A 17,433-nucleotide genomic window follows, 5' to 3' on the forward strand; every position below is an offset into this window, starting at 1 on the left:
TCCAGTGTGTAGCCGGGGTAAGTCAGGTACGCCAGATCAGACGGACACCTTATCTGCGTCTCCGTGAGGAACAAGATACAAGGATTGCTAGTCTCTAGGTGGAAGTGGACTGAAGCGAGGTTGGAGTGTAGACCTCTGATGTTAGTAAGGTCTACTTTCAGCGAGAGGGAGTGCTGCCGCTGTACAACTGTGTTCCTGTATCTTGCTTTTTTCATCATTTGTTTGGAGAGTGAAGTAGGTGTGAAGACGGCAGTGAATCGAGGCGCTTTACATCTGGACCTGAGACACACACTTAGAAGCCGCAATGACGGGGACTAGTCTGGAGACTGCGGGGACGCCCGAGCCCCCCCAAGTTGTCCATAGGGCCCTCTCATCCGGTCGCCAACCGGCACTATGGCGCAACTTGGGATTTTTCGCTGGTTGGCGGGGCAGCCTTTCACATGTGGCTAGCACGCTACTTGGGCCCCCTACTGACCAGCGGTCGGCCAGCGGTGCACCGTGCCTCGGATCCCGCTACCCTCCATGACTAGCCACCGGAAGCAGCAACGACAGTGAGCGTCAGATCGTCCTGATTGTAAAAGCGCAACTGATTCGACCCGTCTTCACTAAGGCTACATCAGCTTCTTCGTGCCGGAACACGGACGCTTGGCGACACGTCTTCAGCTGATGGGTGGTCATTATAGCCGCGACAAATGTCTCCCACCATGTCACCTGTTTAGCACCACCCAGGGGCCACGTGTAGGGATTCAGAGTTCTGGGTATACTCCTACGGACGGAGGTGACTCGGCCCCCATTCTCGGAGATATATCCGATTGTATAATAAGGTATATAGGAATGCTTAATGAATTGATTTGATACAAAACAAATTATATAATTATACAATGTTACACATCTCCTGACTACACAGCTTAATTATATTTGAAACTACCAAGCTGGTGTGTGATGGTAATTGATTGAACGATCATCAATGTTTCGGGCTTGGTCCCTCTCGTTTTATTTACCAATTCAAATCAATGCTAGCGCTGGAACGGAAGGGTTCGAAAGCATCGAATTGAATATTGCTCAAACACAATTCGTCAAATTGTAAAGGGGTAATAGTGGACTATTGCTCACTTTCCGGTACAACTACAGATACTAATGATACACTTCCGAGCAAAACCGATATAAACTGAAGGTCTAAACGACCGTTTGAATCTATATCCTCATTCCTTTGATGTGCTTGAAGAATCTTTATTGCAATATTAATCAATATGAACGACTAATTGTTTGTTTTGTAATGAATTATTCATGTTTATAATGTATCTCATGTCATTAAGGTACATTGCTCGTTATTTAATTTCTGAATACCTTTAACTTATCATTCGTGTATTCTTTTTATGTTTTTAATTTTTATAAATGATGGTAACGCTTAAGTACCTAGGTATGTTTTTTGCATTATTTACTTCTCAGTTTTCGCTAAACAACATAACTAGTATCAAAGAATACGATGTGGATTACCCTTAGGTAAAATGAAGAGTGAAAATGAAATGAAAATGAAAAATTAAATAGAAAAATGAGTATGACTAATTTTCCAAAGTCAGCATTATAAATTAAATGTGTCACCAAGTCCTAACTAATCTAACCTTTATCTTATCCAGAGTGGCAGAGATAAAATAAATAAATTGCAAATCACATGAGTCCGCAATCTACATCGTATTATCGGTATTCATCGCTAACCACATTTTAGCAGACACCTACTAAAATAAACAAACATCTAAGCCGGCCTCAAATTCAGAGCGCAAAAGAATTTCAAGACTGATATGAATCATCGTGAGCGTATACAAGTGTTCGCAAATAACATTGAAGAATGACAATTAAACAAAGTAAACAATGCACGGTTCATATCCAAACATAAATAACAATAAAGAGCTGATCTTATTATAGAGAAAGTTATAATTCCGGGTTTGCTATGAGTAATGCCCACAGTATTAAGGATGTGGGACAACTTTCAGACGGCCACATGAGTCAGCCGGGCGATGTATAAATACCGGAGACACGCCTCCTGGCTCGCCGAGCTAAAATAGTGCACTGCAGTGTCGTATAACATAAATATAAACGTCTCGCACATCTGTCATGAGCCACATTTTTTGATTCTATAAAAAACGGTTTCTCAAAACTAAGTTTAATTAGGTAGAATCTCTAAATAAATTGTTTAAGCAAACAGTAACTACGCACTAGAAAAGCACATCACCATATCAAGTCATATTTTAAAAACTGATACATGTATTCCCTTATCTTAAATGCATGATTAATTACTTTTATCTAATCTTTATCTGTTATTGCCAAGAGAAAAATGGCATGTTTAATATTAAAACTAATCAAAATAATTATAAGCCAAAAAATTTTCAAAATTGAATGATTACCTACATACTTTTAATTTTGCCAACGTTGCGTTGTTATCGTGACGCCACTAGTTGTAAAACTAAAATATAAACAACCGAACAACGATAAGATCGACAACAACGGCAATGGAATATTACGTGAGAAAATAAAAGTCTAGGGAAATTGGAATGAAAACCATATCGGAATCAGAATGTACGAGCGTCGCGGTCAATTCCACGTCGCCAAACCTTGTCTGGTCACGTTCCGCAAACTAGAAGCCGAAGCTGCAAACAGGTCTATACAACTGAATTAAACAGACATCCTTTTTTCTTTACATTTCGATAAAGTCCGTAAACGTGCTTTCCAATTGTTTTGATTTCTAGACTGATGGCAACGCGATGGAACGTCTGCCATTTGTCTAGTCGAAGGAACAATTATGAAAATACAAATAGGTATGAAGTAACTAGTTATTCTCAGCAACGTAATTTCATCTAGCTTCACTAAATTAGACACACAATTGTTGTAAATGACAAAACAAGCGGAGGAAATAAGCTTAATTACTAAGTTGCCAGTCCGAATCGCCCAGAGGCCGGGGGTCTTAAGTAGACCCTTACGAGTGTTTCAATGAAGGAAACAATTAAGGGCGAAATTTTCAACGCTCCTTAAAGAGGACACGTCACTTAGGATAATTATTATATTAAATTTATTTAAGTTTACAAAGAACGATAACTACACGATTTCTAGATTAAATCTAACATAAAAAATGTGAATGAAGTCGTATGGATGTAGCCTCATTGTTAAAGAGATTAATTTTTTCTTTATTGATGTTGTTCTTATTGTTAGAAGTTTGAAAGGGCATTCTAAAGGCGAGATTTTTGAATGCGATGCTTATGACACGTTTTAAGGAAAGACCGGATGAAACATGGAGATAAATCATTATGAATGAGAGCTATGAGAACCCTTGTTCGTGAGCAGCTGAGTTTGAAAAGTGTTTTGGTTTAACATCTGCCAGAAACCGGACGTTCTAATGTTCGGCAAAAGATTATATCACGCATTTGTATTGTTCGAAACATTGTAGATCTGATAGGAGGTTTTGCGTATGCAAACAACATTTCAAGTAGCAGGAAGTACCTAGTTTCGTAGTGTATTTTATTTCCTTATCAATAAAAGGTTGCGCCGAGTACGCTACAGCAAACTTTGCTCTTTGAACTTGTAACTAAATTAAGTAAACCCGGGGGTTTGCTGGGGGTTCTAATCAATATCCACTAGTGTCTCGATTTAACAATGTTTCTTCAAAAGTTTTGAAAATCTTTAGATCACATTTATATTTACGGGTATCAATCTAATAATGTGAAATATTTCTTTTGGTGATTTTTAATTATTTAATTTTCTCTTTTCATTCAGTTTATTTCGATATTTATGACTCAATTATTGACCGTTTTTGTACGCGGATAGTAAATTACTTCGACTTTTGACAATCATGTGGGCTGTGTTTGTCAATATTCGTTATTGGTAGGTGGGTTGGTAATAAAAATACCACGGATATGTAAGAATTGGACATACTAATACATAATCTAAAGAACATTGTAAAGAATCGTCCTTGCTTGTATATTGTTTGATATACTTCCTATAGGTATAGAGCGATCTTTAGAGCTATGCTAGCCGTGTCCCATTCGCTATTTCAATAACGTCTCCCATTCCTTTGTCTTACAGGAGTTACAGGTGTGGTTTGACAACTTTCAGCCAAATCATAATATGTACGTACCTAGTATATATCTGTCAACTGTGTTATTAATTATTATGCATCCAGAAGAAATTAATGTTTTTGAATAATTCTTGACAATTCAATATTTGTCCTTGTAATCATTTGTAATTCATATTAGCATTGAAAGGAATTGAAATCAGAACTTTAGTTATGTTAATGATTCGCAATCAGCGGTTGCATCCGTTTTACATATTATTCAGTAGGTATATTGATTGTTTCCTAGTATTAAATAAATGATCCACTACTTCATTACTGTAACTAAAAGTAAGATATATAATAACTTGGTATAGTTTAAAGATAATAAACTTACCACATGTACTACTAAAATCCATTGGGCAATCTGCTTCATTTTCGATATTAACTTCTTATTAGAAGGCATTTTTGTAGTCACTACTATAACTATGTACGGAATCCACAAATACCACTGTAATCATCAACGTATCGACCGTTCCACTAGTGACACGCACACATTTAAACTAACAACTAGAACTAATACACTTTCACAAACTTGTTCTTAACCTACGTACTGTTTTTATTGTCCTTTATCTCGTCAACTCTTGTGTAAGAATTGGCGTTTGGCAGTAAAATCCTGCGATATAAACGCCTAAAACGGTTCGGTTGCCTACTTGACGAGTCCAACTGTAGACTGACAACACTTCTCAAACACTATACGCGAATGTGTAAAACGGTGACTCATCGGCCCCGCATACTGTTTACCGAGGCTTGAGTCATCGCGTGGTAAGAATACACCGTCGAGCGCTGCAGCGCTTTCAAAGCACGCAAACAGCAGTGCCCCGCTAAACAATACACATTCTGCTAGCTCTACAGCGCTTTGTTATAAGAAATCGACTCCATTAATACCTCGATTCCGCACGTGTCCCCCAAATAGCTATGCTATAATAAACTATAAGCTGTTTGACTAAAAGCTATTTTCGCATGATATTAAAGTAGCCAGGGAAACGAAACGTAAACTTTCGCGTTTGAAACTCGACTTGTGTTATGTTAGATTACGACGTCCGACTAGGTCGAATGCCGTTTTGAGGTCGTTTACGCGATACATACTTTAACTTAATATATCTTAGTAAATTGCACACAAAGATAATGATACGAATGACTAACCGAATCAAGAATGCGGCCTTTTAATAAATCACGCGCAATTTAAATTCGGTAGTGTAATTAGGTAGGTAGGTACCTAGGATATGTACAACTAGCCAGTGTTATACCTACCTAACTTCGATATCATAAGTCAATATAACTGACATGACAGTTGTACGGTCTATAATCTATATAATTATAAAATATAATTAATGACAACCTAGGTATCGGTTAGGTAAGTAGGTAGGTACCTGCCTAGTGCCTACCCACATAAAGAAATATTATATATCAATACCTAAGTAGAGATAATATTCTATTGGTACCTAGGTATATAATTGGATTCAGATGTTATCTACCATTAATTAAATTTCAAAATAATATAAAACATTCAGACTAATAGTACCTTGTTAGATCAAAAATAAAGTGCAGCAGCAGTGTAAATAAAGCAGTGTGCACATGTCGCATGAAAAATAGAAAAATGTATTGAATTTGAAGTATCTGTTTACATACTACCTAATAAAGTAATAAGTAGGTAAGGTATGTACGTAATATAGTTTATATATACTTATTATATCTAGTACAGATTAAAGTTACAATAAAAAGAAAAATAGAAATTGTAAGTGCAATTTGTTTTATCATTACAAAAACTAGTGAATTGTGTAATTATTATTTATTTGCATTATTTTTCTGAATAAATAATATTATATCATCACATTTTCTACGTAGATTCTAATAAAACGTACGTTCTAATAAAAGCTCGTCACGTAGGTACCTATACTCTTAAAATATATTTTATAAAAATTATAGAAAGTAGGTACTATAAATCAAAGAAAATCATTAAATTATTCCTCATGAATCAAAACCTATTGTTATAATAGGTATGTATAAACAATTTTAGGATACAACAACACAACCCATAATAAAGAATCGAGACCGACGCGGCATCTCGAAAGTTCGTAGGCAGATCTTTTTTAAAAGATGATCTAAGTTCGAGGGTGAATGCACTCGCTTGTATGGTGTCGATGACGTTATCGCAATAATATTGAACACTTATTGAAATTTCCATATAATTTTTAAAACGCTTCTTAAACATCCTCTTAGGTACTCATCAAGATGCAACGTTGATCTATAAATACCATAGAATCAATTGATTGCTCTTAATTAAGAATGTGTTCAGTTTATTGTTATTTTTTGAAATGATCTTTTTTATCAATAAAATTTCTGGGAAAATAACTGCGCTCAGTTTTAAGAAAATTCTATTGCGGTTAAACAATCAATTACAGCAATAACTATAAACGATCTATCAAAGAATAAGTTTTAATATAAAACAGAACGGGAAAATACCTTAGAAACATATTACTTAGGTAGGTACCTACTTCATCTTTGGTAGTGTTTATAGCCTGTCATCCGAATAAAATTACACCCAATTTTGCATTTAATTTCAATAAGCATCGATGTTGAAACGAATATTATCCTTGTCATTAATCCACATTAATAACACGACTTTTACTTTCAAAATCACGTAAACACGTCATTGAAATCGAATGAATAAGGTCTTTCAAGGTCTTCGTTACAGAAGACGTCTCAGTAATACAAGATAGGTCACGTTTGAGGCTTCTTTTAGATGAGAGGTCTGAAGATTTATCATCGACTTGTTCAAAAATATCTGCTAAAAATTCAACTTGATATTACAAGCACGTATACAGATTATAGGTAAACTATCTAAATAAGTATAAATTACCAAGTATCCATCATAGAATTATCGTAGTATGTACTATGTACCTATATTAGAAGTAAGAGGTATCTAACTGGTCAATTCTTCCCAAGTGATATTTCTGTAAAGACAGATAATGTAAAGACATTAGTTAGGTACAATACCATCAATTTATGTACAAATTTTATGAATCAACAGACAAATATTTAATTGATAACAATTATTTTTAACTAATTTATTATTTCATCGATAAATCGAACGATCAAAGCTATTTATGTTGTATATATACAAACTATATGGTCAAAAACGGTAGCGAATGACCCAAAGAAAGTCGTTAGTTCAGTCTGTCGGTATTTTTTTCAAAAGTCACGGGCACCCCAAAATCGTTGACTCCGTGACTCACTTCCCCTATGTTTCCAGTCACATATGGACTGCAACCGTTCATGTGGAATAATGAGTCATTTTTGGTACAGGTGTTCGTTTGATGTACCTACATGTGTTTATGTCGTTACTTATCAGGATATCTAAAAGGGGAACCGAATTTATATTGAATTTATATTGGGAGCGTATCGGTTACCATACGGTTTGTTTATGTTCTGTGACAAAGAACAAGTCTGGTCACAAAGAAGTTTCAATGTAGCATTATATTTTTACGTGATCTGACTTCTGATACCTAGTTACGTAATTAGTATTTTTTTTTATTTGAAAAATGTTTTTTTTTTAGTATAAACTTATCTAAAATAAAGCGTAGGTACACGTTTCTCAGTAAATTACGCTTGCAATTCCTTCTAGCGGTTTCCTAATACATAATATGTTACGAGGCGTAAAGTGTAAAATAGGTCGCTTATCACCAAATGACGATTCCACATTTTCCTTCCTCTGACATGATATATAAATGTTCATTCATTAATATTAATAACAATAATAATTAATGAAGGATTACCTGCTTTTGGTATGATTTAAACACAATAGCATAATAAAATTCAATGTTATTCACATCTGCATACGTATTAACGAAAGAATGCAAAAATACGGACGTCACAACTACATGACAACTCATATTTACATTAGCTTATACGACATATATACAAACTATATGGTTTCAGTTGCGTCAAACAATAATGAAAATCCGAGTTAGTAATTCTCTTGAACAATAGTTACCTATACACCACACTATCTGTTAGTAGAAAGAAGTAGTATTGATTTTTTCTGTTAAAAGAGTTACATCTTCTAGGAAGACCGAATATAATAGTACTGCAAGATAAGCTATATTTTGTACGTACCTATCAGGTTTGCAACGGGAAAGATTTTTTTATTTTCTCCAGTTATTCAATTGTTCTCTTGGATATCATCAGTAGCCTTTATGTAATTATAGATCATATTAGTATGAAAAAACGTCACTAATCACTATTAGCGTAAAATAATTTATTGCAATCAATATTTATTAAAATCACGGTAAATCATATATACTTACGGTTTAACATATAAAATATACTAGATTTCCGCCCGCGGCTTCGCCCGCGTTTGCAAAGAAAAACCCGCATAGTTCCCGTTCCCGTGAGATTTCCGGGATAAAAACTATCCTATGTGTTAATCCAAGTTACCCTCTATATGTGTGCTAAATTTCATTGTAATCGGTTCAGTAGTTTTTACGTGAAAGAGTAACAAACATCCATACATCCATACTTACAAACTTTCGCCTTTATAATATACTAGAGGTCCGCCCCGGCTTCGCCCGTGGTACATATTTCGCAATAAAAGGTAGCCTATGTCCTTTCTCGGGTATCAAAATATCTCCATACCAAATTTCATGCAAATTGGTTCAGTAGTTTAGGCGTGATTGAGTAACAGACAGACAGACTGACAGAGTTACTTTCGCATTTATAATATTAGTATGGATAATATTAAGATTAATCAACACCCGTATAAAATAAATCGTTTAACGTCAAGAGAAATACCATTAGTGCTTATAAAAATGACGTGTAAGGATAATGACGCATGCTTCCAGTGTTGGCATAACAATCACATGACAGATGCAAAGGGGTTTCCTTGAATACAACGATGACCTAAGGCCGAAGCTCGCAATTTACATAAAAGCTATATTATAGCCGAAAACTTTGCGTTGAATTCTATATACAATTTTCGATGTTTGTCACGCGATAAGAGGTTATCAAAGTGTTTCGTAAATATAGATAAGTTTTGACATAGTCATGCTAAATATAAAACAAAGCTTATTTATAGGTATAAAATACAAATCATCATGTTACTTTTAATTGTCTACAATGAATTGTTTTTTGGGACGATAAAAATCTATTTGGACAGTATTATTTGCTAATTCGTTTACATTTTTGTACAGTGAACTGTTTTGCATAGGTACATATTATTGCTTCGTAATGCTTTATGAATAACAAGATGTCAGGTAATTCCTCACCGCAACTGCTCAATCAGCATCTCTAAAACAAACACAACCAGTAACATCATTTTCGTCCCAATCAACTATGACGCACCCCTATTGTTTACGATATGACACAACCCTGCCCTGTGGGGATGAAACTGACTCACCACGTGACTCATTAACTTACAATCAATCATTATAATAATGATTAATTTCAATGACTTATACCATTGTAATCGTTAATTGCGACTCAATGAATTGAGCTTATAAAAATTCTAAACGAGTTCTGGATGAGTCAAATTGTTTTGTTATATAATCTTGGACTGATGCATTTAATTACGAAATTGAATATTACGTTTTAATATATTAGTAAACGATTCGAAATCGAGTAATTTTGGTATAAGATATTATCTTAATTGCTTCCGAAAATTTATTACAATTGCCATAAGATTGGCGCCGTTTATGCTTCGACACAACCGAATACCGGATCTGACACTTAAAGATTATGCCCATTGTATTCAGAGTAGATAACCATTATATATTATCTAGTGTTAAGTGTGGTTAAGTGCTGATTTCACACTATATTTCACACGTTAGTCACTTCTTGGCGATGTGAAATCTTTTGTAGAAAAAAGTATTTGTTTGCTTATAGAAAGGAAAAAAAGTAATGATAAGATAAAAGTTATAAATAACGCTAATGCGATATCGCTGAAGTCTTTTATGGGTTAGTTACACGTGTATAAATATTGAGTGAAAAATGATTAAAAATATATCAAACAGATACCAACTTTTTTGATTCCATGACATTACATCTGTTACCTACTCATTCTTTACGTTAAGTTACAATGTACATACATACATTCAAGCTCAATTTATAGAAAACTATTTTTGGATCTATGCATAACACCGTTTATTCACGTAATCAACTTAAATCACGTACTTATTCTTCGTATAAAGATCAATTTACTTTACATATCATACGAAAACATGTTTGCATCTCTGTAATGTAATGTATTGACCCTTATAAATGACAACATATGAACAAAGTACATACATAATTAGATCAAGAATGCCATAAACGAAGGGCCGTTGCATCATATGTTTAATATCATTAGCCAGAAAGACTCCAAGTGAGTCACTGAGCTTAAAAAGGATACAAGTATACGAGTGTGTAGTTTAGATACAACATGAATGAGTTTAACGACACTCTGACTCACAACTTGAGCAACGTGTACTTGAAAGGTCATGCGGTTTGCTCAATTTTTTTTAGTAAAAGTCAAAATAATAATCAATCTTCGTTAGGCTATATTGAAAGAAAGATAAATTGTTTAAACTGTGCGACCTGGCGTGACTTTTGTCTACCTCAACGATGTTTTTTTGTATAAGTTAGCAGAGCAGTTGTAGGGACTAATTGTCGACCCCTTAATAAAAGTTGGCCCACATGTTCCTTTGCTTTTCTGATTCACAAAAGTATTGCTTGCTTTATTGCCAGATAAGAATTAGTTGAAGATTTATCTCTTGTTGCGTGAGTTCACATTAAACTTTGTACATTTAATATTATAGCAGAATTATGACTTCCATGATCTAGCTGAGTTTCTCTATTAAATTGGTGATCCTGTTAATTTTTCCGGTATGTAGTGGGAAAACCAAAGACCGATGTGAAAACTCCAACTGGTTATTTGCTGGTTATGAGGTTTTTTGCAGGAGATTATATTTACCTTTGGGTATGCCTTGGCGATACTATCGTATGGATATATTGCACGCCTCATAAGCGAAGCGTTGAGGTGGGTACTACTGTCACTTCGCGCAAAACATCTGATTTTTCAAACTTAAAATGTCTTTATGTATCATACATTGCACTTGTGAGATAATACATACACACACATATTAAGAAAAAACACTATTTTTAACATTCATGATATTTTTGATGTCATTTTTGTTATTTAAACCAGTTAAAAAACAGTTTAAAAAAGTTCTGTCTTGGACGTCCGTGTGTCTTTATGTGCGGAGGATTTTCTTGTTAACACGATAGCGACCGAAATACTTTACTAATCGAGTCTTTTTTTTTCTCTTACGCTTGAGTATGCTCAGGAATAGAACCCTTTCATTTTTCAGGGTCTGATTCGATGTGGTTTAATTGTTATTAAATAAACAAAAAAAAATATCGACTGTTCTCCATAATTTTAGTATATCTATATATTATATTCTTTATTTACACCATATACATAAATATCTACATACTTATATTATATACACCTTTATAAATAATCAATTTTATTGTGAAGGATGAGATTATGAGGCGTGCACTTTTGGATTTTCCAAACTTTTTATATTTATAAACCAGATAGTTTTGTATGAGTGTGTACATGTAATCATAACCCAATAAGCACCCAAATGAATTGCCTATCAGTTAAGATTTTATCGTTAACTTATAAGTCACATAAGTAGCTAAGTACTTTACTTACACATTTTTATTACTGTCTTTACAGAATATGCTGATACGTAATACGTATGGCTTACTAATTATCTTGTTATTTAGAGATCCCACCAAAAACATAAATGTAAAAATTGGAGCCGAGTTCAATCGTTGACTTAATTTGCCAAAAAAAGAAATGAGATCTAAATGTGTGCCAAGTTCTGCAGACAGTCCAGAAATTTATTTACAAAGATGTATTAAGTTCTTAGGTTGACTGAAAACTCAATTGTTTTATTTTCCCTTAGAGAACAGTGTTTATTCCAAAATATAACTTTTTTAATTTGAATAATATAATTATTTTCACAAATCAAACAACTAATGACCTATTGAACCCCATAATTTGATGAGGCTAGTTTTTAGAACCTCACAAAATATAAACAGTATGTAAAACTAGCCTCATCAAATTATGGGGTTCAATAGGTCATTAGTGGTTTGCTTTGTGAAAATAATTATATTATTCAAATTAAAAAAGTTATATTTTGGAATAAACATTGTTCTCTAAGGGAAAATAAAACAATTGAGTTTTCAGTCAACCTAAGAACTTAATACATCTTTGTAAATAAATTTCTGGACTGTCTGCAGAACTTGGCACACATTTAGATCTCATTTCTTTTTTTGGCAAATTAAGTCAACGATTGAACTCGGCTCCAATTTTTACATTTATGTTTTTGGTGGGATATCATTACTTTTTGTACAGAAAATTACTCTGCAAATTTGATTTACTTTATAAATATAATACTTTTTACTTACGATTTTTTTTTCTTGCGGTTTCTCTGTATGGTTTGTTTAGTATTATTTTCTATATTTTATTTTATGTTATGAATGTCAGCGCACATTGCCCCGTCATTATCTGCAATTTTTTAAACTCGTTTTCTGTTTATTAGATTATATGATTTTCTAAACATCCAGCGTGAATTTGTACACACACTATTACCAAGATGCAAAGATCGTTGTAGAAGAATCGTCGCCTTACTCCATGACGTTACGGTATTGCCATGACACGATCTTGAAATTTTACTCTAAACGCGCCTAAAGATGTTTCACTCATATTAATATTACGCAAATTAAATCATTTCGACCTTCGACGAAGCCTTCTTCCATTACACCATTTATGGTAATTATTTTTGCATGCTTGTATTGGCTAAACATGTTTGTGCTTTATTAATATAATTGTATCACCATTGAATACCATGTTTAAAGCAAAATAAAGATTTTATTTAACTATTTATTTATTTATTTACACTGAAATTAAAATTAAACTAAACACTCATAAATAAAGAATAAATAAATGTGAATATGTAAAATTATATATATTATTTTTAACTGTATGAGCAATAAAGGCAATATTTTTATTACAATTTTCTTTTATTTTACGTTTAATAACAGTTTTGAATAAAGAAATCATGCAATCGAAGTAATCCGCCCTAGCGAGACTAGCGCGAGTGAGTGTGATGTCAGAGGCGCTTCGAATCTACAGATGTTTCGTCCTAAAATATGTAAACTTCAATAATCTTTATCTCAGTCATTTATTGATGGATTTCAAAATTTTTTTCGGCCACTGATTAGTTTTGAGCTATTTTTTAAGACTAGTAAGGTGAATATACTATTTTCTTTTTTTTTAAACTTTTCCATTTTTCCATACAAACAAAATTTATGTCATTGAAAAAAAAATTAAATACAAATAAATTCAGTATTTTCTGATTTTTTCCTTTGTACACTCACTATTACCTAGTTGATTACAAAATTTGAACTTTCTAGGTCATCTGGAAGTGGGTTAGGTTTTGTATATGTCTATAAGTCAGTCAGTCTTAAAAATTGCGATTTTTGGATATTAATATCTACGCAACTGTTTAATCTGTATTTATGAAATTTAAGGTTCTTGTTTATCTTGAGGTCCTCTTGATATGTACCAAATTTGGTTTATATAACTTAAATAGTTTTCGAGTTATAAGGGGGTGAAAAGTGGCTCGAAATGGTTCGTGTAAATATACACACGGCTGCTGCTCGCCAGTTCTCTTCGCTTGAACTCGGCTTGACACGCTGCCGCGTGTCTAGATATCTTCGCTGGTATTTGTTATAAAAATAACAAGACATATAAATAACTGATGTATGTACCTAATTTAATACATACGTTTGATTGTACAATGGGAATTCCTTGAAATTTATAATTGTTGCAGAAAAACCGCAGAAAATAATTAATTGCATGCGATTCCAAGATTTTAGTATCATACCTCGAATGATTTATTGTTTTATGATTTATTATGGTGTACTATAATAACATAGGTAGTCTGCAATTCAATATATTTACAATCTTGCATATAAGAATTTAAAACACATGATAATATGAGGTTTATTGTCTCCTTTTATTTAATTTACTTGTCTTGTCGTGTCTACATAAATTAAGTAATATATGTATATTATGTATAGGATGGCTACTTTTTATGTAAGTTATAGAACTGTTAATACATAATTACATTTGCCCCTTACATCATAGTTTAATCCAGATGGCAATGCAATCTATGCTAATGTTACAAGTGATAACTGCGTTAAAAACAACCGACTTCAAACTTGTACTTGCAAAATTTACAAATACCTACAGACAAAAATGCTCATAAAATAAAAACTACTGGGCCTATCCGAATAAAATTTTTATAGGACCAATTCGACACCATCCCGCATCGAACAAAAAAAGAATCACGTAAATCGGCTCAGAAACCTCGGAGTAATCGGTGTACATACATAAAAAAAAAAAAAATATATACCGGCCGAATTGATAACCTCCTCCTTTTTTTTGAAGTCGGTTAATAAACTGAAGAGTTTGTTTGTTTGAACGCATAAATCTCAGGAACTACTAACATACTGGTCCAATTTTAAACATTATTTCGGAGTTAGATAGCCCATTTATTGAGGAAGGATCAACAGGAGCGTAGCACTACGGGTGAAACCGCGGGGCACTGCTAGTTAATAATATAATTAAAACACTAATTATATAAATTAAAATACGATCCATAATTAATAAAGTTTTAACTCCTGCAATATAATCAAGCAAACAAGATACTTCATACAAGAAGACCCGCATGCAAATTGCCAAATTATACAAACGTTAGAATGAAATGAGGTGACTAATTGATAACGAGTATGATTCACTCGCTATCTGTTATCAGTATTTATTGACTGCAGTTACACAAATCGGTCAAGTTACAAGGTGATCGTTACGTCAATGTGAAAAACGTAGTTTTTACCTACATAGTAACTATAACGTGTTGTTTGTTGTTTTTTGTCGTAGTTTGGAACTTTGGAACTTGTTTTTTATTGTGATAACATAAATAGGTACACAATGTTTTGTTAATAGCTGATAATATTAGTAAGTATTTAGTTATGAGGTAGGTAAGCTTACCATTGAAGATATCGTTTATTTATCATTTATTTATTTATTAAATAAGATTTTAAAGTAGCTTTGATTATACTTTTTTTACTTTAAGTAGTTGCAATTTTTATGATTAAAATGCGAACGTTTAACAATAGAGAATTAATGAGTTCCTAATTCCTATTTCGATGTATAATGTGTCCATTTTATACGACGTGAAAACACGGCGTAGTACGGTTCTTTTCAGAGCTGATGCAATTATCAGTTAGATTTATTTAAAACAAAATACATTATTAGGTACTCACTTTAGGAGCGGATATCTCGTGGAAGGAGCTCGGACGGGGCGCAGGGCCAGCGGACACGCAGTCAACGGGAACGCTGTAGTCTGCACACAACGCAGCCTGAAAAAAAAGCATAGTGTTAAAAATAATTGTATGAGAAAGATGAAAAGACGTATAGCTCGTGTTGAATGATAGTAGGTTTCTATTGGGTATACCGTATAGTAAACGTAAATAAGTGCAAAAAAATCTGAAAAAAAAATATTAGCAGACTTAAATACCAGTTCTTCTATATTTTATCAGGTCGCATTTAGAGCTACATTGCTTATTGATTTTTTTTTTACTTATTCACCAATAAGTTCCAGCAGCAAAAGTCTAACAGAAGCACTATTATAATATCGAGGATGAAGATATAAAATTCCAAATACCACTTCAGCAGCAATATGACTACCACCGCAGCAAGATACAAAATAATCCGATACCTAATGTTATCGAGAAAAATCCCTGCAAAATATTTACCCCTACGCTTCATAATCGTACGCAATTTCCCTAAGTAATTGAAATAGATGCAAATATATGGAATTCCTGACGGGATTTTGCCCGTGGCGTTTCAGGGGTTCCCGCAGTCGCACAACTCGGAACAACGTAGAAAGCGATAGTGTGCGTAATATTATCTCTATGATAGTGTGTATTATCTCTATAATAACATTGTTACGATAATAACTAAGGCTGTAGACATTTTCTTGGTGATAGGAAAAATCACGTAGATTTTGTTTGTGCATATGTATCTAGAATATTTATCTTTAATCATTCTATGCTTTTAATTATGTTACTAATAGTTTCGAACATGCCTTATACTTATGAATAATATCTCAGACTTGCAGTAAATATAAATGTAAAAACTACATTTAATATCTTTATAAGTTTATTCGCAGCTAATATCCATTAAGTATTGAAATCAATTTTAAATAACTTTCATGAAATAAATCTCAAAAGAGAATTCTTTTACGTATGCATAAGTCAAACGTATCATAATAATGTATGGCCAATCGTAAGAGAGCTCAAAGAAATTAATTAAAACCGTTCAGCTCTGATGTCCATCATATTAAGAGACATAGGAAATAAAACAAAACATTCGAAATCAATAAAAGCATGATACACAAAGGAATCCAATCCCCATTCGGAGTTTAAATTAATTGGTCTTAATTATCGTTTTGTTTTTGGCCCCGAAGCTTTCGTTAATTATAACCTTCAGCTATGCGGTATCTAATTTTTCTTTGCTGTAGATGTTAAAAGCAATAAGGATAGAAGTTTAAACATTAATTGAGTAAAACATAGTAATAAAGGGCCAATTATTTTAAAGACATAACTAGTACGCGAACGGTACAACTCAGCAGGAGATATTGAAGTCAGGAATGCTTATTATAATTTCAATACGTACATCTTAATAAATTTAAACCTCAACAATCTAAATTATAGAATTGTTTGTGTAGAAATACGTGCCAGTAAATACAGAATATTTATCGTAGATACGCGCTCAACCAATAACCAAAATTCGTGATCGAAATTCTCAACACTCACGAATTGTTATCAGTTATTATCAATATATTCAACACACCCAAAAGCTATGAAAGCAATATTCAGATTAACAAAGCCTAACTTTCCATAAATACATATCAATAAGGGCTACACAAACTGTTGAGTAAACTGAACTTAATGTACATATCCCTCGTCAATAGCAAGCGTTACGGTTGACTACGCGTGTGTCGGCATTATGAAAACCTCGCATAGTTCTAATATTGAGTTATGCAGACGGGCTGGAGGTGATGGCTTTTCCAATATCGACTGTCTGGTTATTTCTTAGTGCTTATGGCCACTAAGAAATAGCTCAGTGCCTAATATCATCGTGCCGACGTGATTTATCAACGTCAACCAAAGCCTTTGTTGTCAAAGACATTATAGCGTTGTCGTGTAACATTTTA

General features: G+C 33.3%; 1 protein-coding gene across 2 annotated transcripts in view; it reads right to left on the bottom strand.

Annotated features, from left to right (window-relative positions):
* The window catches only part of LOC123698312 (serine/arginine repetitive matrix protein 1), a 146,171-nt gene that overhangs the window by 11,943 nt on the left and 116,795 nt on the right, over positions 1 to 17,433 (bottom strand). The window contains exon 3 of one of the 2 annotated variants that reach the window (XM_045644891.1): positions 15,479 to 15,574. In XM_045644891.1, the coding sequence (XP_045500847.1) occupies positions 15,479 to 15,574 (96 nt within the window). Of the gene's footprint in view, positions 1 to 4,436; positions 4,785 to 15,478; positions 15,575 to 17,433 lie in introns of those variants that run through there. The other variant, XM_045644892.1, reaches the window with a different exon arrangement.

This window comes from Colias croceus, chromosome 16 (genome assembly GCF_905220415.1).
Source record: "Colias croceus chromosome 16, ilColCroc2.1".
Lineage (NCBI taxonomy): Eukaryota > Metazoa > Arthropoda > Insecta > Lepidoptera > Pieridae > Colias > Colias croceus.